The 26,890-nt window shown below is 50.7% G+C and overlaps 2 protein-coding genes across 6 annotated transcripts; both read left to right on the forward strand.

Annotated features, from left to right (window-relative positions):
* Positions 1-2,062: 2,062 nt before the first annotated feature.
* PIGU (phosphatidylinositol glycan anchor biosynthesis class U) lies at positions 2,063-21,260 on the forward strand. 5 transcript variants are annotated; one of them, XM_030963519.1, is made up of 13 exons: positions 2,107-2,244; positions 3,004-3,066; positions 3,904-3,968; positions 5,261-5,320; positions 6,138-6,200; positions 7,434-7,543; positions 9,197-9,297; positions 11,278-11,375; positions 13,398-13,552; positions 14,072-14,215; positions 15,000-15,124; positions 16,895-17,037; positions 19,750-21,260. In XM_030963519.1, the coding sequence occupies exons 4-13, from the start codon at positions 5,318-5,320 to the stop codon at positions 19,861-19,863; spliced, it is 1,056 nt and encodes a 351-aa protein (XP_030819379.1). In that variant the 5' UTR covers positions 2,107-2,244; positions 3,004-3,066; positions 3,904-3,968; positions 5,261-5,317; the 3' UTR covers positions 19,864-21,260. The 5 variants fall into 5 exon arrangements, with proteins under 5 accessions (XP_030819377.1, XP_030819378.1, XP_030819379.1 ...); XM_030963520.1 differs by lacking the exon at positions 2,107-2,244 and adding an exon at positions 2,406-2,904; XM_030963517.1 differs by lacking the exon at positions 3,004-3,066 and having other exon boundaries at positions 2,063-2,244.
* Positions 21,261-23,430: 2,170 nt separating this feature from the next.
* On the forward strand, positions 23,431-26,378 carry TLDC2 (TBC/LysM-associated domain containing 2). Its single transcript, XM_030963587.1, has 6 exons — positions 23,431-23,463; positions 24,249-24,404; positions 24,794-24,946; positions 25,094-25,189; positions 25,764-25,837; positions 26,243-26,378. The coding sequence occupies exons 1-6, from the start codon at positions 23,431-23,433 to the stop codon at positions 26,376-26,378; spliced, it is 648 nt and encodes a 215-aa protein (XP_030819447.1).
* The last annotated feature ends 512 nt before the right edge of the window (positions 26,379-26,890 follow it).

Genomic DNA, 26,890 nt, shown 5'->3' on the forward strand with positions numbered 1-26,890 from the left:
ACTGCAACTCCTTAAGGCAGCTCTAACCCCCAAATTAGTGGCCATCAGATAGCAACTGGTACTCAACCCTCTCATATTTGCCTGATGTATTCGATGCTTTGAGAGGGCTGCATATGTCAATTTGTTTAGGAATTTTCCTCCATTGCTATCCCTGGGATCTCCTCCTGGGAAATGCTGGAGCAAACTCATGCTCCAGAAAGCATTGCTGTATTTATCATTAATTATTCTTTGACCTTTCTTTTTGGTTGGCTTTGCACACTAATTAAGCACAGAACAACTGTAGTGGCATGATTCCACATCTGACTCCTCGGGGCTTATCTGAATCTTCCCAGGGCTGCATCAGACCCTGCTGGGAAGCACATGGCACAGCTCAGACTGGCAAAATCAGCATCCTGGAGCAGTGCAGCTTTAACCACACTACTGTGTGCCAGTCACTCAGCAAAGCAGCGGTCACAGGCAATGGCTGTCAAGTACTTGAATCAGAACTGCCATTTGGAGAGAACCAGCACACCAAAAAGAGCATTTCTGATCAGAAAACTCAAGATACCGTTGTGAACAGCTGCAAAGAAAAATCAGCATTTTTTGCTTCCTATTTACAGATGCTTGCACAAATAAATTAACTTGATTGAATTCACCCTGATTTACCAGAGGATATGGCAGGCTCAGTCAGTCCTGGGGCCATCAAATCCCAGGGCCAGCCAGAGCCACACTCTCAGAGCAGCTCTACCAGCACAACCCACACCTTTGTGCCAGAGAGCCTGAGAGCAGAGCAGCTGCCCCACGACAGGCTGAGCACTGAAGCTCTCCTTATGGCCTCAGCACCAGCTCTGCTGTCTGTGGCAGTGAATGAGAGAAGCCCTACAAAGGCAGCAGCTGAACCCCAGTGAGGCAGCAAGCACAGCAGGAAACAGTCCAGGGACCATCTGAAGATGCTTTTGTAGCACAAAGGGATTCATGTTCCAAGCAGCCATGGTCCAGAAAGTTTATGTGACTGAGCACCTAACCCCACCAGCCTCTCCAGTCCTGGGGACAGTACACGCTGGGTCACCTGGGCCTTTAGGGACCCAGAAGAATTCAGCCTTTCTCCATTTCTGCAGGTGGGTGCAACTCTACTCTACAGCTCAGACGTTGCATAAATCCAACATAAATGTTGACTTAGATATTATCCAGCTCTTTTCAATGGCAACCCCAGTACACTCAGCAAACCCTAGTTTTAATTACATACCATGTGAAATGATGCCAATGGAAGAGTGTTTTCACATACCATGTGAAATGTGTTTTTCACTGCTGCTTATTTTTAGGAGATTATCATGTCTTCCCTCCACTTGCCTCCATTCAGATGAAGTGTTGTAAAGGCTATTTTGTGTGAGATTGTGTGAACGGGCCGCACACGTGCCCAGGGATGGGGATGGAGGAGCAGTTGTTGGAGAACAGCAGGGAGGTCCATGCTGGGAAGGTGGGTGATTGAAAGTCTCCCAAGACTCTTAAGCTCCAGAGCTGTGGAATCCACACAGACTGAGAACCTGAGTCTGCCAAGAGCCTTCTGAAACCAAACTCTGCGCCCTCACAACAGCCCTGACTGTCACCACAGCCCAGCCAACAGGTGGGCAGATACCATGGGGGTCTGTGAAATACCTGAAAAATATAGAACTGTCTGAGGGGATTTCCAAACAGCTCCGAAGCCACCGACACTCCTCGTCCGAGCTGGGCCCAGCCCGCCAGGCCTTGCCCCGGCTGGGCAGAGCTCCCATCCAGAGGCACCTGGGATCCACAGGCGGGAGGGACGGCCCGCGGGGAGCGCGATGCCACTCGAGGACAGACCCATCCCTGTCCTCCGGCGGAGGAGAGGCTGTCCCTTGTGGCCGTCCTGGGCAAGGGCGACCGGAACGGGACAGCTCGGGGGACGGCATCGGGACCCTCGCCTGGCCGCTCCATGCGCGCTCCTGCTAATTTCGCCCCCCTGCGGCCGCCGTAGTTCTGAGTTGTGCCGGGAAGTGGCGGCGCGAGGGCCGCTGGGATATGTAGTTTGTCCGAGCGGGCCGGCTCATTGGCGGCGTGTTCCCCGGCGCCGCCCGGGAACTACAGCCGGCGGCAGCGGTGGAGTGCGCGCCGGGATGGCGGCCCCCTTGGTGCTGGTCGTGCTGGCGGCCGTGACGGTGCGCGCCGCGCTCTACCGCTCCAGCCTCGCCGCCTTCATCGCCGAGCGGGTCGAGGTGGCGTCCCCGCTAAACGCCTGGAAGCGAGGTGAGGCCCGTCGAGCCTGGGCCGGGGCGCTGCCGGCCGGGCCGAGCCCCGCGGGGGCGGCGCGGAGGAGCCGGGGCGGCGGGACCCCCGAGCCAGGCGAGCAGGGCCTGATCCCGGCCGGGCGGCGGGCTAGAAGCGGCCCCGCGGTGCGGGCGCCCGGCTGCGCTCCGGGCAGGGCCGGCCCGTGCTCGGCCGGGCCCGAGCCAGGGCTGCATGAAAGGGCCCTGAGCAGCGGTGCCCGGGAGGAGCCCGCGGGGGCTCGGCGGCTCCGGGGCCGGGAGGGCCGCGCGGCTGGAGGCAGAGGCCGGGGCTGGAGCCGGGGTGTCGCGGTTCGCGGCTGGCCGGGACACAGGGGGTGTCACACATGGGCACGAACGGGCGCGACCCGCCCGGCACAGAGCGCGGGGCTCCATCGGCCTCGGCTCCGCTGGCCCTGCACGGGCACCGTGTCGCGGTGAGGGTGCCGTGCACGGGCCCTGGTTCCCTTCCCTTGGGCAGCTGGTGTCCCACACGTTCCCGGCCATTCACATTCTCTGCTGAAGGCTGAGTGAGGTTCTGGGTAATCGGGGCTTTTCAGTGACGTTCAGCTGTGTATCAGCTGAGCCTTAGGAACCTTAATTTATTTTGAAGACGTCCCTTTGGTATCCAGTTATTATGCAGGTAAAATTATTTGCAGTTTTGGGGTGGAAAAGTGTGGCCAGAAGTAATGAAGTTCAAAAGTACAAGTGTATTTGATGACCTGAAGCCTCTGCTCCACAGTATACAGCATTTCATGCTTCCTGTGCTGTTGAATCCTTGTAAATACCACCTTAGAGCATCAAGGTAGGTATCTAGATAGTAAAGGGGAAAAGTGGAATCATCTTGAAAAGTCTGGGCTGTCACCATACAGGAAGTTGATGGCAGCCAGAATCTATTTCTAATAGATTTCTTTCTGTTTCTTACAGAAATATTTCTGTATCACTGAACTGAGCACCTGTTGTGTTTTCCTGCAGTGTCCTGCCTGTTCCCCTCTGAACAAATGGGCCATTTCCCTTAGCTTCTTTCACTGCATACTGCTCAGTCCAGGGATCCTCTGTGCTCAGGAGGGTGGAGATTCCTTGGAAAAGCACACACATGCATTGCAAGGCAAGCTGTAACTCCATGAGCACAAAGGAGCTGAATTAAGGCTATAAAATGTCAGGAAGTTTCAACAAGAGATAAAGCTTTTAGCTTTGCCCGGCAATTTCTGTTCTTCCTTTGTGATTTTGGACCTTTGAGGCCTCTCTACATCTAATGAGGCAAAACAGTTCAAACCCTATATTATGTTGTGGCTGTCCTCTTGGAATTAAGTATTTCTCCAGCATAGATGCCATGTGTCACTTAATAGGTCACTCAAAAGGAGTAGATATCATGCATGTGATTTATATAAAGTGTAAAAGATTTCATCTAGAACATTTTTAGCTGAAACAAATCAATAGGTGATGAGTGCCCATGCAGGAACATGCACGGAGCTGGGGTGAATCTGTTCTGGCTGGCTGATGGCTCTGGGAGATATGGTCTCACCCATTCTATGGGTGATATTCTTAGAGTGTCAGTATTTTGAAACTGTAGTTTTACTCTCAGGGGATCTCTCACTTCCCACATTCTGGGGTTCTAATGCAGGTGTTTTGTCTGTTTCAGTGGTCGAAGGATTAGCTCTGCTGGATTTAGGGGTCTCGCCATACTCTGGAGCTATTTTTCATGAGGTTGGTTGGTTTGCATGCTGGGTTTTAAATGTGATATTCCAGTGGCAGGGGTCTTAGTTTGGCTGCTCAGGGCCTGGAGAAGGCTGGGGGCCTGTTTTGTCCCAGAGACTGCAGAGAACCTGGAGTTGTGTGGTTGCACTGAGCAGTGGTTACACAGTGACCAGCATGAGGAAATCCAGATAATCCCAGGGAATTCCCTGTGCAGGAGCAGGCAGTGTCATATTTGTTAGTGCGTAAAGAAACTCAGAGACAGGGGGACTGTAGTGAGTCAAATACTCTGCTCACACCCAGGTGTTCCTGTCAGCACAAGCTGGAGCAGGGACAGTGTCACTGTGAGTCTGATAAGATTTACAAGGGATCAGCACCTGGAGTCTCTGCATTTGCAGAAATTCTAATACTAGCACAAGCATGCAGCTTATTTATTCCTCATCTTGAAAATTCCTTGTTGATACAAAAGCACTTAAGCACCTGTGGGGTTTTGTGCCCTTGAATGCCCTTACTGACATGAGGGTACACTCATACATTGTGTCCCTGGGGTGAAGCAGGGACTTGGTATCCTCTGAAAACTGAATTCTTTCCAATAAATTCTATTTCTTTAGACAGAATTTCTCCCAGACTGTGAAATATTCCCCCTCTTATTTAGACCATCACATTATTTTTAAACTTTTTTTAAAGAAATTTATTTTCTCACAGTGAGGGCTGATTTTGCAGCATGTAAATATAGTCCTTCCAGACTAAGATTTTGTGTGATGGGAATAATTCAGAAACATACTTTTCCTCTTACCTTAAAAGGGAAAAACTCTAGGAGTAAGAGAATGATAGGATTGTAACCCTACAGCTTTATGTTTTTAACATGCTTTCCGCTTTTTGCATGTAAAAAACACATCTAAACAGCAGGGGAACCAGCTATATAGAAAATCTTTCAAAAGTACCTGCAGACAACCTGAAAAATAAGTTTTCTATAAAAAATTACTTTCTAAAGCTGGTCTTTGTATGCTTTCTATTGTAAGTGTATCACTATTGTAGTAGAATTGAAAAATCGGAGTAGAATACAATTTTCAGAGTTGATGGTGTCTTTTAAAAGAGCACTGAGGACTTTGCAAGGAAAAAGACCAGTAAGTGTGCTTTGATTAATCACTTTGCTCTGAAATACCCGTGTTGGAGTATAGACCAAAGGAAATTACCTTTGGCAGTGTCTGGTAGAACTGCTCAACTCTGGTAGTTTGTCTCATCAAATCACCAGTATTTCATCTGGACAGTATATGATATGGATTTCCCTTTTGCTCTTTCAGACACCGCTGATAATCTATCTCTTTCACTTCCTAATTGAATATGCTGAACTGGTATTCATGGTAAGTGCTCATGGAAAGCTTCTCCTGAAAGGTCCCATTCAGGGAAATGCTGAGTGTGACTTTCTTTTTTCAGTCCTTCAGCCTCCCTGTAGCTCAAATTCCTGCTGAGCTCAGTTAATTAGAAAGGCAGCTTTGCCTGCACAAACCCACATTCAGGCTTTCCCCTTCTTGTACATATTTGTGGTGGTACCTGTTATTGCTTTCTCTGGGTCTGGATTGAAGGCACTTGAGACAGTAGTTCATGTTTGGACTCAGGTGTTTATTATTTCTTATCAGTAAAACAGTCTCACTACTGTTGAGTTCTGCAGCTTTTCATTAGAAGGCACAAAATGGCCAACAATCTCTCGTTACAAGGTCTTCTAAGACTAAACTTTCCAATTAAGAACTGGCACCTAGATTATTTTCCCTTTTAACCCAATAATGATCCCAAGGAGATGGGCACTCTGGGGCAGCTCAGGGCACTGTTATGCTGCCCTGGTGGCCAGGTGGGTTCAGCCAGCTGGGCACTGCCCTAGTGTTGCTGTGCTCTCACTACACCAGTGATTCTCTCTATTGCTCTCATATGCTGCTCTCCATGAACAATTTCTTTCCTCCTAATTCCCCATTCTCTTGTTTTGTGAATATAAATATTTTTATTCAGCTCATGTCTTCAAGGTGGTGTGTAAGAGCACTGTACAAATCAGCTTTCCAGGATTTTAAAGCTTGTATTTTGTTCCCCTGAGCTGAGTCAGATCAGAGCTCCTGTTAAATGCTGACCAATATATTTTTCTCCATTTGTTTGTTTTACTTACAATCATCCTGTCCTTTGCTTTTTTAGATAACTGATGTGCTAACTGCTGTTGCCCTTTACTTGGCAATCCAGGACTTCAACAAAGTTGTGGTAAGCTGACTTCCCAGTGTTGCTGATCCTCTTCTCCCAGCAGATATAATTATCTTGGGCCAAAGAAAAGATGTGCCAGAGTATGTGGTGTCAAGTTCTTGTTGCAGTAAATCTGGTCATATTTTAATGATAAACAAACAGGACTGAATGTGGCAGGCAACTGAGGCATTTTAAATTCTCTTGTGGCACTATTACAGTGTCTGTAGCTACACACTGAGGTGATCATAGCAGTGTACAATCTTCTCCAGCCTGGGTGTTCTACCTTGGAGAGGGTTTCTTTGCACACGAGCATGAGGTAACACACAGACTAGAAATGTGTAAAGGAAGGAGTGAAACCTTCCAGCAGTTCTGAGGGGACCCAGATCATTCTTGTGAGCATGGTGAAAGTCTGACATCAAATACTGTATTTGGAGGTGAGTGATTCCTCCCAGCTCTCAAAGAACATTTTGGGTAAGCAGTGCTCTTTGCAGTTCCAGAAGGGTGGGGATTAGATATCAGCATCAGCAGGGGACTACATTTTCTACAGCATGTCTGTGGTCTCCCACCAGGCTATGAGCTTGTTCCCTGTCCTCTGACTTTGAGGTTAAGGAAATAACCCAGGATAGAACTGCAGGCCTGTAAGAATTCCACATGTGAGTTACTTTGGTTGTTGAGAATTTACTGCTAGCATCTCTGTCCTTCTGTCTCACCATAACATAATTCAGTCAGTTCATATTTCAGGTTTCTCTCTTGTCTCTATAGAGAGCCTCCTAAAACAAAAGAGATTGAAGAGAGATTTGTCATAGAAGTATCCATCTTTAAAACAGCAAAGAGTGCATATGTGTGGGGTTTGGGTTTTCAGGGGCTTGTTTGTTGAACAGTGAATTTATAAAGTTAGCTTTTCATTAGAGATCCAGAAAGGTGTTAGGAAGATTGAGTATTGGACTCTAGTGTTGTGAATTGACTGGTAGCTGTGTCAGGACATAGACACAGGTAATTAAGGAAGTTTAAACAAGTAGAAATTATCTGCTTCCTCCTGACTCTCACTTCAGGTTTTAAGTATTTGGGAAATTATAGGAGTTTTTTGTTCTCTACGACTCCTCACATAAGTTCTAGCTCACACCAGGGGCTTGAATATGCTCCAAGTAATAGAAACCCCAGGTAACTGGCTGAGTAATATGAAATAGAATTACACAAGTAGTACACAAAAATGGCTTTCCTGTTCTAACAGTCTGATCATTCTCCCTTGTTCAGTTCAAAAAGCAGAAGCTCCTAATAGAACTGGATAAATATGCACCAGATGTGGCTGAACTCATCCAGACACCCATGGAGATGCACTACATCCCCCTCAAGGTAGCACTATTGTAAGTATTGCTCCTGTAGGCTGCAGTGGGCTGCTTTGGTTCCTCAGCTCCCTTTGGGGTTTATTTGTCTCATTTGGTTCTTCAAAAACTGGCAAAAGTTGGATTTCTTTCCCGCAAAAATTCTGAATTTCCTGTTGGCCCTGAATACTCAGTTTGAACATGAAAAGCAGATGCATTTACATGTGCTTGTTGCCAACAAGTAAATTCACTCAGGCCCTTTGAGATGGGCTCAGCAGCAAGGTCATTATCTGGGTAACAAGAATGTTGAGTCAGCACAGATCACATTCCCATTTATGTTACCTGTATAATAATGTTATCAAAATTGATCCTCTGCCTTCCAACTTTTTCAGAAAAGTTAGGAGAATTTTTCAGCAACTGGACAAAACATCTGAGTGTGTGCTGAATATCACAACTTGAACATCCCAAATGTCACACTTTCAATATCCCAAATTGCTTATAACAGTTAAAAGATGTTTTCATGTTGTCATTTTATTAATTTCATGTCTTGGTGTTCTTCTATATACTAAACTTTTTTTTTTATTTCAGAAGGCTTCAACTAACATACAAGCAAGGTGCCTACTGTTACAGATTTTTTAAATTGATATTTTGACACAAAGGAATTATCCAAATTGATATGTATCAGAGAGAGTACTCCATTAGATAAATTGCCATTTTTTCTTGTTTTCATATGCATTTTTTAAATGGCACAGTCCCTGTGGCCAGAAGAGTAAAGTGGGTAAATTGCAGACTGTTTTGTACATTGCCACAGCAAAGTTGGCATTAAATTGTACCTATCCTGCTGTGAGCTGCCTTCTGGAAATACTGAAAAAGACAGACTGGGACTTGGAGATATAGGAAAATACAAAGAGAGAATTAGGAAATCGTCAGCCCTGTCTACTGACTCTGATGAGTAATTTAGTTATTGGCAAGGCTGATCATTACATTGTCATACTTAGGTTTGGAGGACTACCAATACAATTTTTCTTTGCTCTGAACCTACTTAAATGAGATTATTGTAATTCTTATTTCCAAAAAGAGCTGGCATGCTTGCTAACTAAAGTGTGGCTGAATTCTGGAATGTAAAGTTGTTAAGAGTTTTTCTGTAATTCCAGTTAAAATGTGTCAGTCTTGCATCGCTGGCTGGTTTTGTGCTCAGATAGGGCCATGGTAAAGGTAAAAGCTTGCTCTGCCACAGCAGGAGGCTGGGTTGTGGGAATCTCTGCTTATGTCTCAGATTTCATTCCATCATGATTTCTCCTTATTCCTCTTCAGAAGCAGTAGGTGTGAGTAGCAGAAAAAGTTTCCTTCGGACCAAATAATCCTAGATCTGACTGAATAAATGTATAATGCTTCTGCAAAGCAAGAGTATTTTTGGTAGTAATTTTCTAGGCCAGAACTTGCATTTTGGACCTCTTCCCAGTGTTTCACTTCTGTAGCGGGCTCCTTGTGGCCCCTGTGTCCAAGTCTACAATCCAGGGGTCTGGTTTTTGCTTCAGATTGAAGAACCTGTTCAGCTGAATTAATTTGCTGATGAGAGGATCCCATCAAATGTAAATAAACAAAAAGAAAAGGCAAAGTGCATATTTTTTTCCTTTGAACATCTCTTTAATTAGATGCTCCTTTGGATGTAACCTGAGCTTTGCTCTTTTTCAGCTACCTGTTAAACCCCTACACTGTGATGTCTTGTGTGGCAAAGTCCACCTGCGCCATCAACAACTCTGTCATTGCATTCTTCATTTTAGCTACAATAAAAGGTAACTCAGTGAAGAAAAAAGGGTTCTTTAGGACTTTTTAGAAAGATAGAAATGTAGCAAAAAAAAAAATCCAGGAGGAGCTTTGCAGATAGGATTGCTACGAAGATCTCAGTGAAACATGGCACAAACAGGACTGAAACAAGGTGAAAGTTCTACATGAATTTGTGACTTCGAAAAGACTTTCTAGTCAAGTGAAGATTTACTTTCACCTCAGTGTACCTGAGAGTTTATGCTAAAAACTGACTCGTTTTCCTGGTTGGCTTCAAATAGTTTTCTGTTCAGGAAGAAACATGTCTGTGTGTTGCAGAACAGAAGAGCTCAGTTGCTCTTCTTTTGTATGTGAATATGCACTTAAATGTCATACACAATTTATTTTCAGAGCTTATCCTTGAACTTTTATTCAAAAGCAGGCATTTGCCTGCAGCTGCTATTTGGCTTTCACTCGCAGTTGTAAACATGGTTTGAAATGAACTAATTAAGCTTTGGGGAGGCAGAAGCAGCAACCAAAGACCCAAAACAGCCCAGTGGAGTAGATTACATCAGAATCACTGTTTCATTCATTTTCTGCATAATGCCAGCTTTCTGTTTCTTTTGACTCCCCAGTGCTAAAGTCTTTTAGCCTATGTGATTTGTAATAGTCACCTAAGTTTTAAGGAGTTCTCTGCTGGATCTGAGGAAAGGTCAGTCTGGTCTTTTGTCTCCAGCAGGCACTGCAAAAAAAAACCCAAAACAAAACAAAAATAAACAAAAAAAAAACAAAAACAAAAAACCAAAACAAAACCTCTGATATAGATGGTTTTTATCTAAAGAAAGTTTTCCTATCATTATTGGCTAATTGAGTCAGGAGATGTTTTAATTTAAAAGCATTTGCAATTGCAAACAAGTGGGGTCCATTTAGTTAAACTGATTTTTAACTGTTCACTGATACCCTGAGACCAAAACTGTCTCGTGGTTTGTCCCTGACTAGGAGTGTGGCATTCTGGAGTTGAAGTGGGCAAAGAGAATATCAGGTTGTGACTGTGATTTCTGGGAATCACTGATTTAGATGGGTGCAGAACTGAACACTGGATAAAATACAGGATAGGGAGGTTTCTGTCAGGAGAGTGTAGTTCAAGAGAGGAGTGGCTCATCATCAGGTAACCCTGTGTTTTCCCTTTCAAAGGAGGAAGCAGAGAGGAGCTCTCTGAGTGTTTGCTGTCAGCAGAGTCACAGTGGTTCAGTGCCCTGGGTCAGGGCTCTTGCTGTCTGAGCTCTGTTTTTACAGAGGACTTTCATTGAGTCTGTAGCTATAACCAGGCAACTGCGCTGGGTGCTTGCATTTTTTATTGTTTAACCTGAGATCTTTTGGACATTATTTCTCTTAATTGGCCAAGAATATCTCTGTTATTAGTTGAGAAATGTGAGTGCTCAACACTGAGACACTTCAAATAAAGCTGCCTAATAAAGACATATATACTTACAGAATCACTTGGAAAAGTTGTGACAATCCTTTCTATGCCTCAGTTTTGGTATCAGTAAAGCAGAGCTAATGCTACTCCACTCCTTCAGTGCAGAATTTGCTTGCTCTCTTGCACACAGCTTTGCTGAGGCTGCAACACATTCTGGTGATGAGGTTATCCAGCAAGCCCAGTATGGCAGTTCTTACATGCAGATATGACTTAAGTGAATGCATTCCCATGCTTTAACAGCAGCCAGCATGGGCTTTATATAGACTGAATTATATGAATCTCTTTCTGTGTGTGAATGACAGGAGATATAAACCAGCCAGTGGTTTGTTCTAATGGAATGAGTCATTCTCCATTCAAAATGTCATTAACAAGAGGACACCCTGCAGGATACATTCTGCTAAAAACTCCTTTAAGGGGTGTCCTGATACTTGTGAATCCCCTGTAGAGGCTCATGAGTTTCTTCCCATTTGGACTTGCTGTCTGTATGGCTGTTTATACTAAAAGTTCCTTATAAACTTTTTTTTCTTTGCAGGTAGTGCCTTCCTCAGTGCTGTGTTCCTGGCCTTAGCAACATACCAGTCACTCTACCCTCTAACACTGTTTGCTCCAGCACTGCTTTACCTTCTACAGGTAGGTGATTTCTAACTCTTGGTACCTGTTGCTGTCTTGTAGCTGTGCAGGGACAGTCCTGGGGAGGGGAGTCAGACAAGTGCAGAGTTTCAGCAAAAGTGACTCTCCTCAAGCCATGGCAAGTTTGAACCCTGAATGTGAATGCCTGTGTTTGGAGAGAAGGAAGCAGGGAGTCTACAGAGCTGGGTGCTGTTTAGCTTGCCCAAAATAAGTGCTGTTCATTGTGTTGTGTGGGCAGCAATGAAGGGCTCAGACCCAGAGAAGTTCAAAAATACTGGTTTGGGGTTTTAAGGCAAAAGGCGTGTTCTGGCAAGAGGCTGGTTGTTCTTTCTCCCTCTCCATGAATCCCACCAGGGCTGCCCTTGCTAATTTTATTCTGCTTTGGCAGCAGGGTGAGGCTGTGATGCCAGCAGAGGCTCAGCTCGCTTCACAGATCACTTTGTGATAGTGTTCAGTATTTGAAATTCTTACAATTCTGAATGCTGCTGCTGTACATTTCACCAGTCTTTTTTTGTTGCTTCTAATGGTGATGCTTATACCTTATCTTTACTTAACTAGCCTGTTCTCAAATCTCTGAGTTTCCAGACAGAATGGGAGTCAGTTCTCATTAATTTTCTTGCTCTGACATGAATGTCTCTTACTTTTTTTCAGAAATTTTATTATTATTAGTCTTTACAGGAGAAGAACTGTGTAGTCAGTATTGTTTTTTCAGTTTGATGAATTTCAGGAGAATTTGTATCTTTAATATTTTAGCCTCATTTGTTCTCTTTAGCTTTAGTCAAAGTGAATTGGGAGTGAAGTGCAAGCATTGTACTTGGAATTCACAAACAATAATACAACACAAACACAATAAGTGCTTTGATATGTGATTGCCTAATTTGCAGCTTTTAAAGACAGTCATGCCAGTGTGTGTCCTTTTATCTAAATTTGTAAATGAACTTTCCTGCTTTCTTTGTACAGAATTAAATCGCTTTTCTCCTGCTCTTTTCAATCTGTCCTGCCAAAATTTCTGGTAATGCTGCTTACATTGTCCCAGCAAGTGGGATGAAACCTGCTACAACTGAGAAAACCCAGAGCCACAGCAGCCAGGGCAGGTTCTCTGCACATCTCCTGTCACTGCAAATCCCAGGGCCAAATGGAAAAGCCACATCACTGACCTGGAGCTGCAGAGTGCTGAGCAATTCCCAAAGGTGTTGGCCCCTATGTGTATTTGTCTGTACACAGGCAGTCAGGGGACCTTTGGGACTGAGATGTCCCTGTCATGTGACGAGGACATGTGGCAGTGGCAGGACATTGTCTGAGGATGCCAGCTTGCAGAGGGCTCCTCTGTGCTTAGGAGCTCGGTGGGTGTCCTCTTGCCCTGATTTCAGCAGAGCAGGAGTGCCAGGTGCCGCAGGGTGGGGGTTCTGGAGCAGGGCTTTCGGTCACCCCCTTTTTCTTCAAGAACATACTGAACAAGAGCTCATTGGAAGAATTCTAAGAGCCAGCCTGGGTAATTCACTGACTGAAGAGACAGACATAACTAAAGCACAATCAAACGAATTCTTTGCCTCTGTGCTCACACATAAGGTTTTGGGATGGCTGTCAGAAACAGACATACATTTCCCAGGAGAGGAAGAAAAAATATCAAAGAAGGTACCATTCAGCCAGAACAGCTGATCAAGTGGGGTCATGCAGGAGAATACAGCGACCAGTGCAGTATTGCAAACATCTGAGGTACCAGATGTGAGGAGGGGTGTAAATCTTACACCTGTGTGTGTGCTCCCACGGGGGACTCACTGCAAGCAGAAATGACCAGCTTTGCTCCTGTATTTTCAATCACAGCTCTGGGAGTGCATGCAATGTGTGTGACTTAATTGGCCAGAGTGAAGAACAACAAGCAAATTGTGCTTGAAAGCTGCTCCTTCAGATGCCATAGTGCCAATGTTTAATGCTTTCTTTCATCAATTTGAAATGATGTTCTGAACACTCACACTTTTTTGTGGCTCTCCCCCTGCTGAGGTACTTCTGTTTCTCTTTCAGCGCCAGTTCATACCTATCAAACTGAAAAGCAAAAGTTTCTGGCTCTACACCATGCAGTATGCATCCCTGTACCTGTGCAGCCTGGTGGTGATTATCTGCCTCTCCTTCTTCCTGCTCAACTCCTGGGATTTTATCCCATCTGTTTATGGGTTTATGTAAGTATAAGGATTCTTACTGATGGTTTTCTGTCCAGCCCCACCCTGCCCACACAGACTGTTTCTTGCCCATCACACACAGGCATGTGCTTGACCCAGGAAGTGTGTGCTCTGTGATTTACTGGCAATGCAATAAAAGAAAGAATATGTGGAGGAAAGCAGCCATTAGCCAGCTCCAATTTCTGTTAAATAAATAATAGGAAAAATTAAAGACAGGAGCTGTTTTCCACTGAGTGATTGGAAATGGATTGGGTTGTTGAGCTACCATGGCTGTGAGATATTCCTCCCTGGAGAAATGTCTACTTGAGAATGGTTTAAATCCTGCTGTGACATCAGGAAAGATTCCTCAGCAGGATTTCAACCTACTCTCCATGTTTTCATCCATTTGGTTTCTCTTTCATGGATTTCCAATTTAGGACCTACATCCAGTATCACATAATGATTAATTAATGCAACAGAAGCAGGGCAGGGAATAACAACCATTCAAAAATTTACTACGACTTTCTTTTCAAATTTCAGCCTTTCTGTTCCAGACCTGACACCCAATATTGGCCTTTTCTGGTACTTCTTTGCAGAGATGTTTGAACACTTCAGTCTTTTCTTTGTATGTGTGTTTCAAATCAATGTGTTCTTCTACACCATTCCCTTGGCAATAAAGTTAAAGTAAGTATGAATGTCTTTCTCTACCACTATTTTTTTACTCTTAAGTTATCCAGTGAACGCTTCCAAGTCTGAAGTTGGATGTCTTGACCTACAAGCCTGAAAAAAGATTTTTAACAGGGCTTATCCTCCTCATTTCCCATAGTTTCAGCTCTTCAGTTTCAGTTCCTCTTAAACAGAGTGACTTGGGCTCTGCAGTGGAACTCTGTGTTGCAAGCATCAACAGAGGCAGCAGAAATGGAGGCTGTACAAGTGCCAGCATAAGGCATTGTAGTCAGAAAGCAAGAACTGGCTGGAACTTCCAGCTCTTCATTGTAAGAAAAAATGTGAAACTTGGGGAATTTTCTATCTGACTTCGTTGACTTCTTTCTGATAAAAACACCCATTAACACACCTGGATTCTCAGTGAGCTTGTCCTTTGGCTTGCACTTGATAGATCAGGTGGACCAGAGGGATAACTGTGGGCTCTGGGCTTCTCCAAATTACCATCAGAGGGCAGGTGCTAATTGCTTCTGGTGAATAAGGCAGAGCTGGGAAGCACAGTGCAGGTGTAAATGTGCACTGAGGTTGCTGGGTGAGGTCTGTGGCAGATGTGCCTCTCCTGACCCTGCTGCTCTGCAGGGCAGCTCCATCCACCCCACCCAGCATTTGGAGCCTAGTCTGAAGAGAACAGGGCTGCAGGAGCCTCTTTGAGCCTGTCCTGCAGCGCATCTGTGCCCTTGCTGATATTCATTTGCAGTTTCCAGAGGCCCTCCTGCATCCTCTTAGCCTTTGTTTTCCTTTCCAGGGAACACCCTGTGTTCTTCCTGTTTGTCCAGCTTGCCATCATTTCTATCTTCAAGTCCTATCCCACCGTGGGAGATGTTGCACTGTACATGGCCTTCCTTCCAGTCTGGAGCCACCTTTACAGATGTAAGTTCTTTGTGCTTGATTATTATTTATCTGGAATGTAAAAGGACCTGCCAAATAATTAAATGGTCACCACTAAACCAAACCAGACCCAAGTTCACAGGCTCTCATAGCCTCCATGGGGTATCTAGAAGGAGGCTGGATTTTGGAGGTTTTTTCCTCTGGTGATACAGTCCCTAACATGTCTTTAGGACTTGGGTTGAAATTGGTCAAGGAGGGAATTTTCACTTGTGCCTTATCTTCCCCTTCTCTCCAACTTGTTCTGAAAATTATCTTTTTTATAAGAACCTTTTGCAGTCCTGCATCCTCCAGTTGCTTCACTCCCATTTAAGGCTGTGTAATTTGAACAGTGCTCCTGCATTTGGCGAGTCCCCCAGCCTTAAAGCGCTGAATCTTGCAGTTGTGCTTTGTTTTGTATCTGCTTGATTGCTTAGAGTGAAAGTAACTGAGTTACTCCAAGCAGTTGTCCAGATTTTCTTAAATGCTTCAAAAAGACCCTCTTTAGAGCTCCTGAAATCACAGAGAGTTTCCTGTGGATTCTCAGGCTCAGGCTATAGAACCTGCTTCCATGGGGAGATTTGGAAGTGTTGTGTTTTCCTGGCATTTCTTGCTTAAACCAACTGCTCTGACCAACCATGCCAGGCTGTCCAGGCCTTTCACTGCAGCCTTCTCCAAGCCAGGCCAAGTGTGTTCATGGACAGCTCACCTGCCTGTTGTAGGAGGCATAATCAGACCTGGAGACCATCTGCTCTGTGGGTTTCAGACTCAGGAGAGCTGAACTCAGCAGCTGTGATGAAACAGGGCAGGAATCCCCAGACTGGCCCTGAGCACATCACAGCTGTAGCAGGTGATGAACTTCTTGAAGTGCTTGCTCAGCATAGTTCAGTTCCATATTCCACACATGCAGGGAGAGGGACAGTCATCTGTCACAGGCTCCCACCCTGCAGTGTGTGAACAGGCCTTCTGAACAAGAAATTTAAAATAGGTGGGAAAAGGTTTGAATGCAACAGTGCTCCCAAAACATCATCTGCCCTCAACTGCAGGGTGGTGGGCATGGGCTGAGCTGCAGTCAGGCACAGCAGCACAAGTGTCAGGATGGATTTCAGCACTGCTACCAAAGGACAGGCATAAGCACTTCACAGACAACTAAACCTCTCCTGGCCTGGTAGTTCCCAGCTCTTTTAGACAAAGTTGTGCTTGGTTTTTGTTCACCTGACACATACTCAGGCAGACTGCTGGATTCTTGCACCTCCCCTTGTCATGTGTCTGTCAGTGCATTTGGCCTGTATGAGTTTCTTCCTTTTATGGTGCTTTCATTTCCTTGCCACCTCCCAGGAAACTATCTTGTCCTATAACCCAGAGATGCATTTTTTCCTTTGTCATTAGCTTGATGAGGCAAGGGATTAAACTGCTCTGCTTTCCAAATTGGGTGCTGCTGGCATGCCCCTTTGCAGGCTGCTGGTTACTGTAGTATAGATACCAAAAAGCCAAAGTCATCCAAGAAAGAGTGTTTGGAAGCAGGATCTAGAAGGAAAGAGCTACAAATGGGGATTTCACACTGCAACAAAGGCAGAAGTATTTATTTTGAAGGGAAGTATAGTGGATTTCTTATAACCACTATCCAAGAAGTTACTAAAGCAACCTGTGGAAGGTTATTGGAGGAAAATCTTGGCAAGTCCTTCTCACCCCTTGCACCCCCCAAATACCATTGCTGGTTGTGTGACCATGACTGCTCAGTAATACATCATTTTAACAGCTGGTTTTCTTTTACAGTCCTCCGGAACATCTTCATCCTGTCATGTGTGCTCATTTTCTGCTCCTTCCTGTTCCCTGTTCTGTGGCATCTATGGATTTATGCAGGAAGTGCCAACTCCAATTTTTATTATGCCATCACGTTGACTTTCAACATAGGGCAGGTCAGTAGAGTGAGGCAAACGAAGCTGCACTGTGGGCAGGCTGCTGGAGGGGGTGGCCTGTCAGCAGCAGTGAATCCTGCAGGATGGGGCTAGCTAGCTCTCTGCATCCTGTGTGGTCCTGCATAGCAGCTTCCTGGCTCTCCTCCTGGATTCTGTCTGTTCCTCAACCCCTGGCACACTAATGGGAAAGAGTTCTTGTGGTGTGAGCTGTGGCTCAACAACCAACCCGGCCAGCTGCAGGGTCTGTGCTCTGCTGCTGATGGCCAAGGAGAAGCATCCCAGTATGGCAGGAGCGAGCACAAGTGAATGGAGAGGGAGAGCTAAGAGGAGAAATGGCAAAACCTCAGGGCAGTAGCAGTGGGGCCAGGAAACAGACAAATGAGACCTGCCCATGCTCAAGGACATGGCACCAGTATTTCTGAGACGTGGCAGCACATGCAGGGTCCCAGTGATGCCAGGACTTGCCCTCCCTGCCTTTCCTGAGGCCTTTCTGGGTACATGACTTCCACTGGCGTTAGGAAAGCAGAACTTAGCACCCTTGAAGGGTGGAACTCAATGTACGCAGGTGCTACAACCTTTTGTAAGTCCTTTCTTTTCTCTGTGCTGCTCGTCATGTACCTGAGCCCTGGGGCAGTTTGGCGTGTGGGTGAGCAGAACGTTCATTTCATGTTAAAGCTGCCTTTAGTTTGAATGTGCCTCAGCCATTTATGCTTGTCTGCTTCTCCTAAAGCCAGGGGAATGCTTTGGCCAGGGGCAAAAAATCACCTACTCTTACCCTTGATTAATGGAGAAAACACTTATTTGGTAAAACCAAAAAGACTGCACAGATTGAAAGGGAGAATAGAGATTCTGCTAAGAGGGGCTGATAGAAAACTGGAAATGGTTCATTACAGGTGCTATGTAATGAAAGGAATAGTAAAACTTTAACTAGAAATAGCAGGTTTTGATATTCTAAGAGGGTTTTATTTCCTACCTGAGAAAGTCATAGCAGGTCCTGCAAGGTCTTGTGCTCTGTGTAAATACAGACAGCAAGTCTCTTGTCTGATTTCCTTGTGGGAAAATCTATCCCTCATCCCCACCTCAGCTCTTTCTTTTCCCATTTAGATATCTGCAGAGAAGCTTAGGTAAAGGTAAAACCAGCTGCACTGACAGAGCCTGTCAGCAGTGCAGCAAAGCGAGCAGATCATGGCTTTCTGGGCTGACCTCTCCCTGGGTCTGTTCTCCTTCACACTTTCTCCCCTGACCTCAGCAGTCTGCAGCCCTGTTTCTCTTTCCCCTGCTCTGCACCTGCTCCTCCATCCCCTCCTCTCCTACCATTGAGCCTCTGCAGCAGCTGCTGTGTTTTTCTGTGCTGTATTGCACAGTAACCCAGGCAGGCTCTGACTGTCCCTCCCTCTGTGCCTTTTGTCACCTGAAGTACACAGCAGTGCTTAGTGCCAAAGGGATGCTTTAAGTGGCATCTGCACTAGGACATGAGGACAATAACTACCAGCTCAGGCTGGCACTGAAAAGGTTTTCCACTCTAGTTACCTGCTCCTGTTTCCAGATGGAGGAAGGCATCGGTCCTGTGGGAAAGTAACACTGCAAGAGGCTGTGACAAATGGCACTACTGAGCCAGCAGGTCCCTGCCACAGCCCAGTCTGCCCCAGCAGCGGCAGCTTCCCAAGGCTGCAGCTTTAGAGAATCCACTGTCACCCATTCCTGCCATCTCAAGGCCCCCAGGTGTGGGAGCAGTCCCACCATGTGCCTCAGTGCAGCCAGACGTGTCCTGGCTCAGGGCAGAGTGGCAGGAAAGGCCCTGGGGGTGCTGCTCAACAGCAGCTGAACATGAATCTGGTGTGCCCAGGGGGGCAAGGGGCCAATGACACCTGCCTGTACCAGCCATGGGGTGGCAGCAGGACCAGGGCAGTGCTGTCACCTGTACTGGGCACTGGTGAGGCACCTCAAGTGTTGTGTCCAGTTCTGGGCATCTCTGTTCAGGAAGGACATTACAGGGCTGGAACAGCCAGAGAAGGGAACTGAGCCCCAGGCACGGCTGGGGCGTCTGAGCCTGGAGAAAAGGAGGCTCAGGAGGAACCTTCTCCCTCTGCACCTCCAACAAGAGGGTGCAGCTGGGGGGATCAGACTCTGCTCCCAGGGAACAGGGACAGGATGAGAGGAAACAGCCTCAAACTGTGCCAGGGAAGGTTCAGGTTGGACATTAGGAGGAATTTCTTCACAGAAAATATGGTCAGGCATAGGAGGGGGCTCCCCAGGGAGGTGGTGGAGTCCCACCCCTGGAGGTGTCCAGGGAATGCCTGGATGTGGCGCTCAGTGCTCTGGGCTGGGTGACACAGTGGGGGATCAGTCAAAGGTTGGACTTGGTGATCTCAGAGGTCTTTTTCAGCTAAAATGACCCTGTGATTCTGGGACAACACTTGGATAGAAGGAGTCCTGTGGGTGCAGCTGAGATGCCTGTGCAGCTGTGGTACAGCTGGACCTGCCATTGTCATGCACTTCGGCCAGTTTATGGAGCTACTGTATTTGAGTCTCCCTTGGCTTAACATGGCAAGGGGATGGCCAAGGTGTTCCCAAGGTCGCAGTGACTTCTCCAGCAGCATGTGAACAGCCCAGGAGCTGCTTAACCCCCAACAGGGTCTGTCACCAACACGTGTCCCTCTTTATTCCTTGCTCTGGAGCAGCACTGATGTGTGTGAACCTCTCACTCCACAGATCCTGCTCATCTCCGATTATTTCTATGCCTTCCTCCGGCGGGAGTACTACCTCACCCACGGGCTGCACCTGACAAGGCAGGACGGGACAGAGGCCATGCTGGTTCTGAAATAAGGACTGGACCACCATTTCCTGGGACATGGGCCACTCCGAGGAACATGGAAAGCTTGGACTACATGGGGTGGGTGGGGAAGGTTCCCTGAAGGAGGTCTGACTTTGGGAATGATACCTACTGAAAGGAAGGGCTGAGGTTCTGGGAATAACCACTGAGCTGCAGGCTCAGCACAGACTGTCAGAGCTGCAGTGCCTCCCCCCTCAGCTGTGCTTTTCACTTCGACCTCAGCCATCAGCTCTGGGCAGTCCAGCAAGAGCAGGAGTGTCTGAGCTAAACCCAGGGCTGCAGCTCAGACCATGAACTGTTTTCCACCACTGCTTCTTGGAGATGTTTGCTTCTCCGGGAATCTTCCCCTTCACTGCTTTGACCAGTAGCGCTCCTGCTTGGCATGAGGCAGGCTCTGGGTAGCTGGTGCCCCAAGCCTGGCTGCAGGTTCCATTTCTTGGTGATTCTGCTGTTGAGGGATCTGGAAGAATCCCATGTGCTCAGTCACAGTGGGTGCTGTGAAAGGGTTGGGTGACCAAGGACAATGACCTTGGAGCTGCTGCCGCACCTGGTAACCTCAGCACTCAAACACAAGTAGGAACCAGAACTGGGATGGGATCAGGAGCAAGGTGGGTACCAGGTAACTGCTCTATCCCATTGGAGCAACATAGCCATGCCAGGAGCTGCACAGAGGCACTGCAGGTCTCAGAGGGAATACTACTGAGGAGATGGACTCCCACTGCTCCCAGCTGGGTGACAAAGCCTGGCAGTGCTGGGCTCACACTGTGCTGCTGTGATCACTTGGGGCAGCAGCTGGGACCAGGGGATGTCACAATCTCCCTGTAAGGCCCCAGACCAAATCCAGGAGGAGTCTCAGCCACTGCTGTTATGGAGTTGTTCCACAGCTGCTTATCACTGCTGGATGTGCACTTGTCTGTTTCACCCTGTGCCAGTCAGTGCTGGGCTCCAGGCTGTGCACGGGGGCTCCCTTCAATCAGCTTCCCTGGTCCCCCCACTCCTCTCTGTACTCAGACCTGCTCACCCTGCAGCTGCTGCTGCTGCCCCCTGAATGTGACACTGTGGGGTGAAGCCACCAGCTGTGCTGGCTGTGGGTGGCACTGAGATGCAGTGACCAGAGTGTGACAGCGTCTCCGGCATCGCCGCTGCTCCCGCGGGGCCGCCGGAGGTTGGGACTGTGACATGGAGACCAAACCGCACCGGGTACCGAGCAGCTGATGGATGGGTGTGCCCAGGCAGGTTGTGAAGAGACCTTTCTTTCCGGACAATTCAAACTTTTGCCTTACAGTTGCACTTCTGTCAGCGCTTTGCGGGTGGAGCCGCGCCCGGCCCGGGGCGGCCCCGGCCGGAGCCTCGGGCCGGCGGGGGCGCGGCCGGGAGCGAAATAAATAAACTGTGCGAGTTTTGGATATCTCGTGTGCTCTGCCTGTGCGGCTGCAGGCTGAGGGCGGGGTGGGAGGGGATCTGAAAGCAACCACGGCTTGGGGGGGAAACAAGTGACAAAAATTGGAGCAGGTCCATGGGGCAGGCTGGGAGAGCCCGGCTGTAGGGCGGCTGAGCCGGCTGCAGGCAGTGCCCTGTCCGTGCAGAGCTGCCTTTGGGCCACTCCCGGCCCCCTGCGCTGGCTCCGTCTGGGTGTCCTGAAGGAGCAAGTCCCACATTTGGACTCAAGCAGTCCTGAGGAAGGTGGTGGGGTCAGCACTGGGGTAGGGGAGGAGCAAGGGCAGGGACAGCAGGGCCAGGGGAGGGACAAGGAGCAGGGTCAAGGGTAAGGAGGAGGAAAGGGCAGAGGTAGGGGCAGGAGAATGAAGGGGTAAAGGGACAGGGCAGAGTCAGGCACAGCATCAAGGACAGGGACAGAATCAGGGGCAGGGGTATGGAAGGGTGGGGCCGGGAGCAGAGATGGGGCAGGGACAAGGATTGCCATGCTAACTCAACTTGGGCAGGGACTGAGACCCTGTCCTGGCTCCTGACCAGGGTCTCAGAGGACGTTTTTGGGGTCACCAGAACTGCCCGGTCCCCACCAAGTGTTGCCAGTGACCAAATGCCAGGCACCAGGAACCTCCAGACTCCCACTGCTATCTAAGGCTGGTGGGGACAAAGCAGCAGACACCCACCAGGGCTGCAGTGGGCCTGCTGTGGAGATGGGGAACAACCCAAAAATGCCTGCAGTGGGCCCAGGGCTAGGCATCAAGGCCATCGTGCCTCCAGGAAAGGCACACAGGAAGTCCTGAAATGGCATAAATGGAGGCTCACAGCCAGGCTGAGTGGTTTAGGGGTGTCATCAGTGAGAAGGGGCTGCACCGGGGCGCTGCACCTCTTCCCTGGTCTGCAGGGGCTTCTCCAGAGGCACCTGAGGCTGGCAGGTCCCTCAGCCAGCAGCTCCCTCCCTCAGCTGCAAGTCCCAAGCTGGCTCCCTCAGAGTGAGGGTCCTTTGCCACCAGGGCCTCCTGTACTGGGTTTGTGTGCCCAGGTTTTGGTAGTGGGGTGGCTAGAGGAGTGGCTTCTGTGAGAGGCTGCCAGAAACTTGCCCTGTGTCTGGCAGAGCCAGCTCCAGATGGTTCCAGGATGGTGCCACTGCTGGCCAAGGCCCAGCCCAGCACAGATGGTGGTGATGCCTCGAGGATCAGGGATTTAAGTAGAAGAAAAAAGTTACTGCATAGATGTAATTGCAATCAGAGAAGAGCAGAGTGAAAATACGTGAGAGGAACAGTCCTGCACACACCCAGGGCAGGGCAGGAGGAGGGGCTGGAGCTGCTTCGGGAGCTGGAGCTGAGATTCCCCTGGGGTTCCGTGGGGAAGCCCATGCAGAGGCAGCTGTGCCCCTACAGCCCATGGAGGGCCTGGGGGTGCAGAGATCCACCTGCAGGGGAAGGACTGCAACTCTTTTCCCTGAGCAGCAGCAGAAACAGCAGGTGATGAACTGATCATAACCCCTATTCCACATCTCCCTGCACTGCTGGAGGGGTGGAGGCAGAGCTGGGAAGGAGAGAGGTGTGGGGAAGGTGTTTTTAAGGTCTTATTTTACTTCTCATTATCCTGCTCAGATTTTGTCAGTAATAAATTCAGTTAATATCTCTAATTCAAGTCTGTTTTGCCCTGAAAGTATTGGATGAGGGGTCGCACCCAGCCCTTAACTCATGAACATTTTGCTGTATTTTCTCAGCCCTGCCCAGCTGTGGAGGGCAGTAAGAGAGGCCTTGGCAGGTGCCTGGTGCCCAGCCAGGGTCACCCCACCACAGGTGTTGGCAGTTGCCGCAAGCATTGCCACAGCTGTGTTGCAAAGAGCGGCTCTGCACGGGCCGCAAGGGCAGCCCCGGCCTGGGGCTCTGTGCTTGGCCCCGGGTGACCGCGGGGTGCAGAAGAGGTGACAGCCCCGGGCCGGCGCGGCCTGTCTGCAGCGGGATGCCTGCCCACGCACCCCGAGCCGGGACAGCCGCTGGCACCCGCGCCAGCCCTGTCACGCACCCGTGGCCAGGGAGCGGCCGGGCGGCTGAACATTAACCCCGGGCGGTGGCCAGGGCTCCCTGCGGCGCAGCCCCAGCACCCCAGAAACAGCGGCAATGAGGGGGCTCCGGTACGGCTACCAGCCCCTGGTAGGTCCATCGCGGGAGAGACAGCGAGGAAGGAGCTCTGGGGCAGCGCTGGGAGGCACCCACCGGGCTGGACACGGGGCTGGACAGACAGAGGGGCTGCCCTGGGGACAGGGCGAGGCTGGGGAGGTGCGGGGGGTGATGGGCACAGCGGGACCTGCCCCTGCAGCCGCTGCCTCCCCAGGATCCCGGGGCAGATCTCCTGCGCCCCGGGGCTGCACTCGCTCATCCCTCTTGCCCCCTCAGGGCAGGGAATTGCTGCCCGCCCGCCCTTGGGCATGGGCTGCACCCACAGCCTGAACTCGTGGCTGGCTGAGACACTTGTCACTAGCGGCCACCAGGACCGCGGCACATTCCCGACCCCTTCCACGCTGCGAGGTCAGCCTGGCCGTGAGCGAAGAGGGAAAAGGCAAGGCTTCACCTCTTCTACGGGGCTGCAGCTGCAGAAGCCTTCCCTGCCTTCTCTTCCTCCTCCTCCACCGCTTCCTCCCCCTTGGGTGGCCATACACCCTTGAAGTTCCGTGTGCAGCGGTGGCACGGCCTGGCGGGGTGCCAAGGCACGGCACGGCACGGCACGGCACGGCACGGCACGGCATGGGGCCTGGGCTGCCAGGAGCAGCAGGCAGCCGGGAGCTGGGCTGTAGGCTCAGCCTGCTGCCCATTCCCGTGGGCTTGGGGCCCCTTCTCCCAGCCCCTGGACAGAGGATGGGAGGCGCCCCACGCTGGGCGGGTTCGGGAGCTGCTGCTCCCTCGGGCCCGCAGCGATGCTCATCTCCTGCTGCCCCCAGCCCGACCAAGACGAGGAGCTGCCCATGGGATGCGAGGACCCAGCTGGAGAGGGGCAGCGGGGCTGGGACGGAGCCCCGGCAGCAGCGGAGGAGGAGCCGTGCAGGCTGGTGCTGAGCACACCCAGCAGCATCCTGCGGGACAGGGACATCGAGGAGGTGAGGCACCCCCGCCTGCACAGGGACCCCACCCTGCCTGTCTGCCCCGTCCCCACAGCCGTGACCACTGTCCTACCAGCAATGGTCCCCTGTGAGGCCAGATGGGTGACATTCTCTGTGCCTGGGTCACCTCAGTCACCTCTTGGGGGAAAAGATGCTTGGGGAACCATCTCAGAAGGGTTTGTAGGGTGAGGACGCTTTGGGAATGTGTTGAAGGGGGAGGGTGCTTGGAAACATCTCTCGGAAGGATGCTCAGGTGGGTGCTTGGAGGCTGCTTGGAGGAATGATGGGTTCTCCTCCCGGGAGGACTCTCGATGAATCTCAGGTCAGTGCTGGGGCAGGGGAGGATGCTCAGCCGGTCAGCACCGACTGAGGCCGCTGTGCCCCAGCTGGGCCCCCAGCTGCCCCCGCGGCTGACGCAGCAACCCTGGCACCTGCTCTACTCCACCGGGCGGGACGGCTTCAGCTTGCGGACGCTGTACCGGAGCGGGGCCCGGCCGGACTCCCCGGCCCTGCTGTTCATCAGGGACACGGAGGCGCAGGTACGGCCGTGCCCTCCCCAGCCCGGCTGCCCCGCGTCACTCGGGGCTCGGGCGCCTCCTCGCTCTGCGGGCAGGACGGGGACACGTCCCGGCTCTGGGAGCCCCTCTGAACGCAGCCCCGTGAGTCTCCCACTTCTGCTTCCCCAGGCTTTCGGTGCCTTCTCCGCCACCGCCATTCGCAGCAGCAGCGGCTTCTACGGCACGGGGGAGACTTTCCTCTTCTCCTTCAGCCCCGAGCTGAAGGTGGGCCGCGGGCTGCCGGCCGAGGGGCACCCGGGCCGGGGCTGGCGGTGCCCCGAGGGCCGCGCCGTGCCTGGGGGTCCCCGCGGCGCTGGGGGGATCCGGGGTGACGGGGCTGCGCTTGGCCGGACGTGGGGACAGCAGCCGGGGGACCGGGCTGGCAGCAGCCCCCGGGTTTGCCCAGGGCTGGGGGGAGAAGGCGAAACCCAGGCAGTGTCGGGGAGGGAAGCTCAGGGAGGGGACCATGCCCAGCTGGGTGTCACCGGGGTCCCTCACATGGCAGGGCGGTCGCAGCTCTAGGCTGGCAGAGCATGGAGCAGCCATGCCGGGCCCCGCTGTGCGTGTGACGGGGCGCTAGTGGGGGCAGCTGTGCCCTGGCAGGGCCCACAGGGCTGTTGGCAGGGATGGATCCGAACCACAGGCTCGGCCAGGTCTCCCGGAGGTGTGGAACACGGAGATGCCCGAGCAGAGCCAGCTTGGCTCAGCAGCCCCCAGCTGATCCTCGCAGGACAGGGACAGGAATGGGGATGGGGACACTGCCCCAGCCCACGGTCCCCTGTGTGCCGTCCCCATGCAGGTGTTCAGGTGGACGGGCAGGAACGACTTCTTTGTGAACGGGGATGTGAATCTGCTGATGGTCGGTGGGGGCAGGTAGGAACTGCACCGGCAACTTCAGCGGCTCAGAGGGCCCCCAGGCCCGATGGCCATCAGAGTCATCACAGGAACCCAGACTGCCCTACGGAGCTGGGTCCAAGCACATCGTGATGGTTTGAACCCCAAAACACTGGCACCGGTTGTCCAGCAGCGCTGGGCCTTTCATTCTCTGACCCTACTGCCTGCTGCCGGTTCCCTGTCCGCTCCCAGCCCCTTCCCTGCTCGCTCCCTGCCTGCAGGCACGGGGACAGACCTGGGCCAGCTGCTTGTCCCGTCTCATGTCCGTTTTGGGGAGCAGAGAGTGAGGACGGGAGGTGGCTGGTGGCCCGGGAGGCGGCGTGGGAGGTCTCCGGCCATGGAGGAGGCGGGTCGCAGCTGACCGCGCTCTTGGCACATTCGCAGCGGAAGGTTTGGGCTGTGGCTGGACGGGGACCTGCACCACGGGGGCAGCCAGCCCTGCGAGACTTTCGACAACGAGACCCTCTCACAGCGGGAGCAGTTCTGCATCCAGGACCTGGAAATGTGGGGTCTGGCCTGACCCCAACAAAGACACCCAAGGAAAAAGGTGCAGGAGAGGGGATTCTTTGGACTGATGTCTCGAACACAGCTGCTCCCTGACAGCACCTGCAGGGCCTTCTGGATGCTACCAGCCTCACCCCCTCCTTCTTTCACCTGTTCCCAATAATATCCCGATTTCACGGGGAAAGAACAGCCGGCGGGGGCAGCGTGACTGGAAGAACCAGCAGCGGCGTCTCAGGCCTGCAGCGCTGCTGCCATGTGGCTGGGGAGCCCAGGGTGTGTGCATGGGCCCACAGTGGCATAGCACAACTAACCCGAACCCGAACTCTACTCCTAGCCCCAACCCCAACCCTAACCCCCAGCCCAACCCCAAACCACCAGGCTGGGATGAGGCAGAGCTGCCCCAGGGGGAGGGCACTGGCAGAGCCGTGCATGGCAGGGCCCCACAGGGAGAAGGAAGCTTCAAGAGCAGAGACACTTTAGGACTGAGCAAGCCCAGGCAGCCTCTGCCCCAGGGCTGGCTCTGGCAGT

Source organism: Camarhynchus parvulus, chromosome 20, assembly GCF_901933205.1.
Source record: "Camarhynchus parvulus chromosome 20, STF_HiC, whole genome shotgun sequence".
NCBI lineage: Eukaryota > Metazoa > Chordata > Aves > Passeriformes > Thraupidae > Camarhynchus > Camarhynchus parvulus.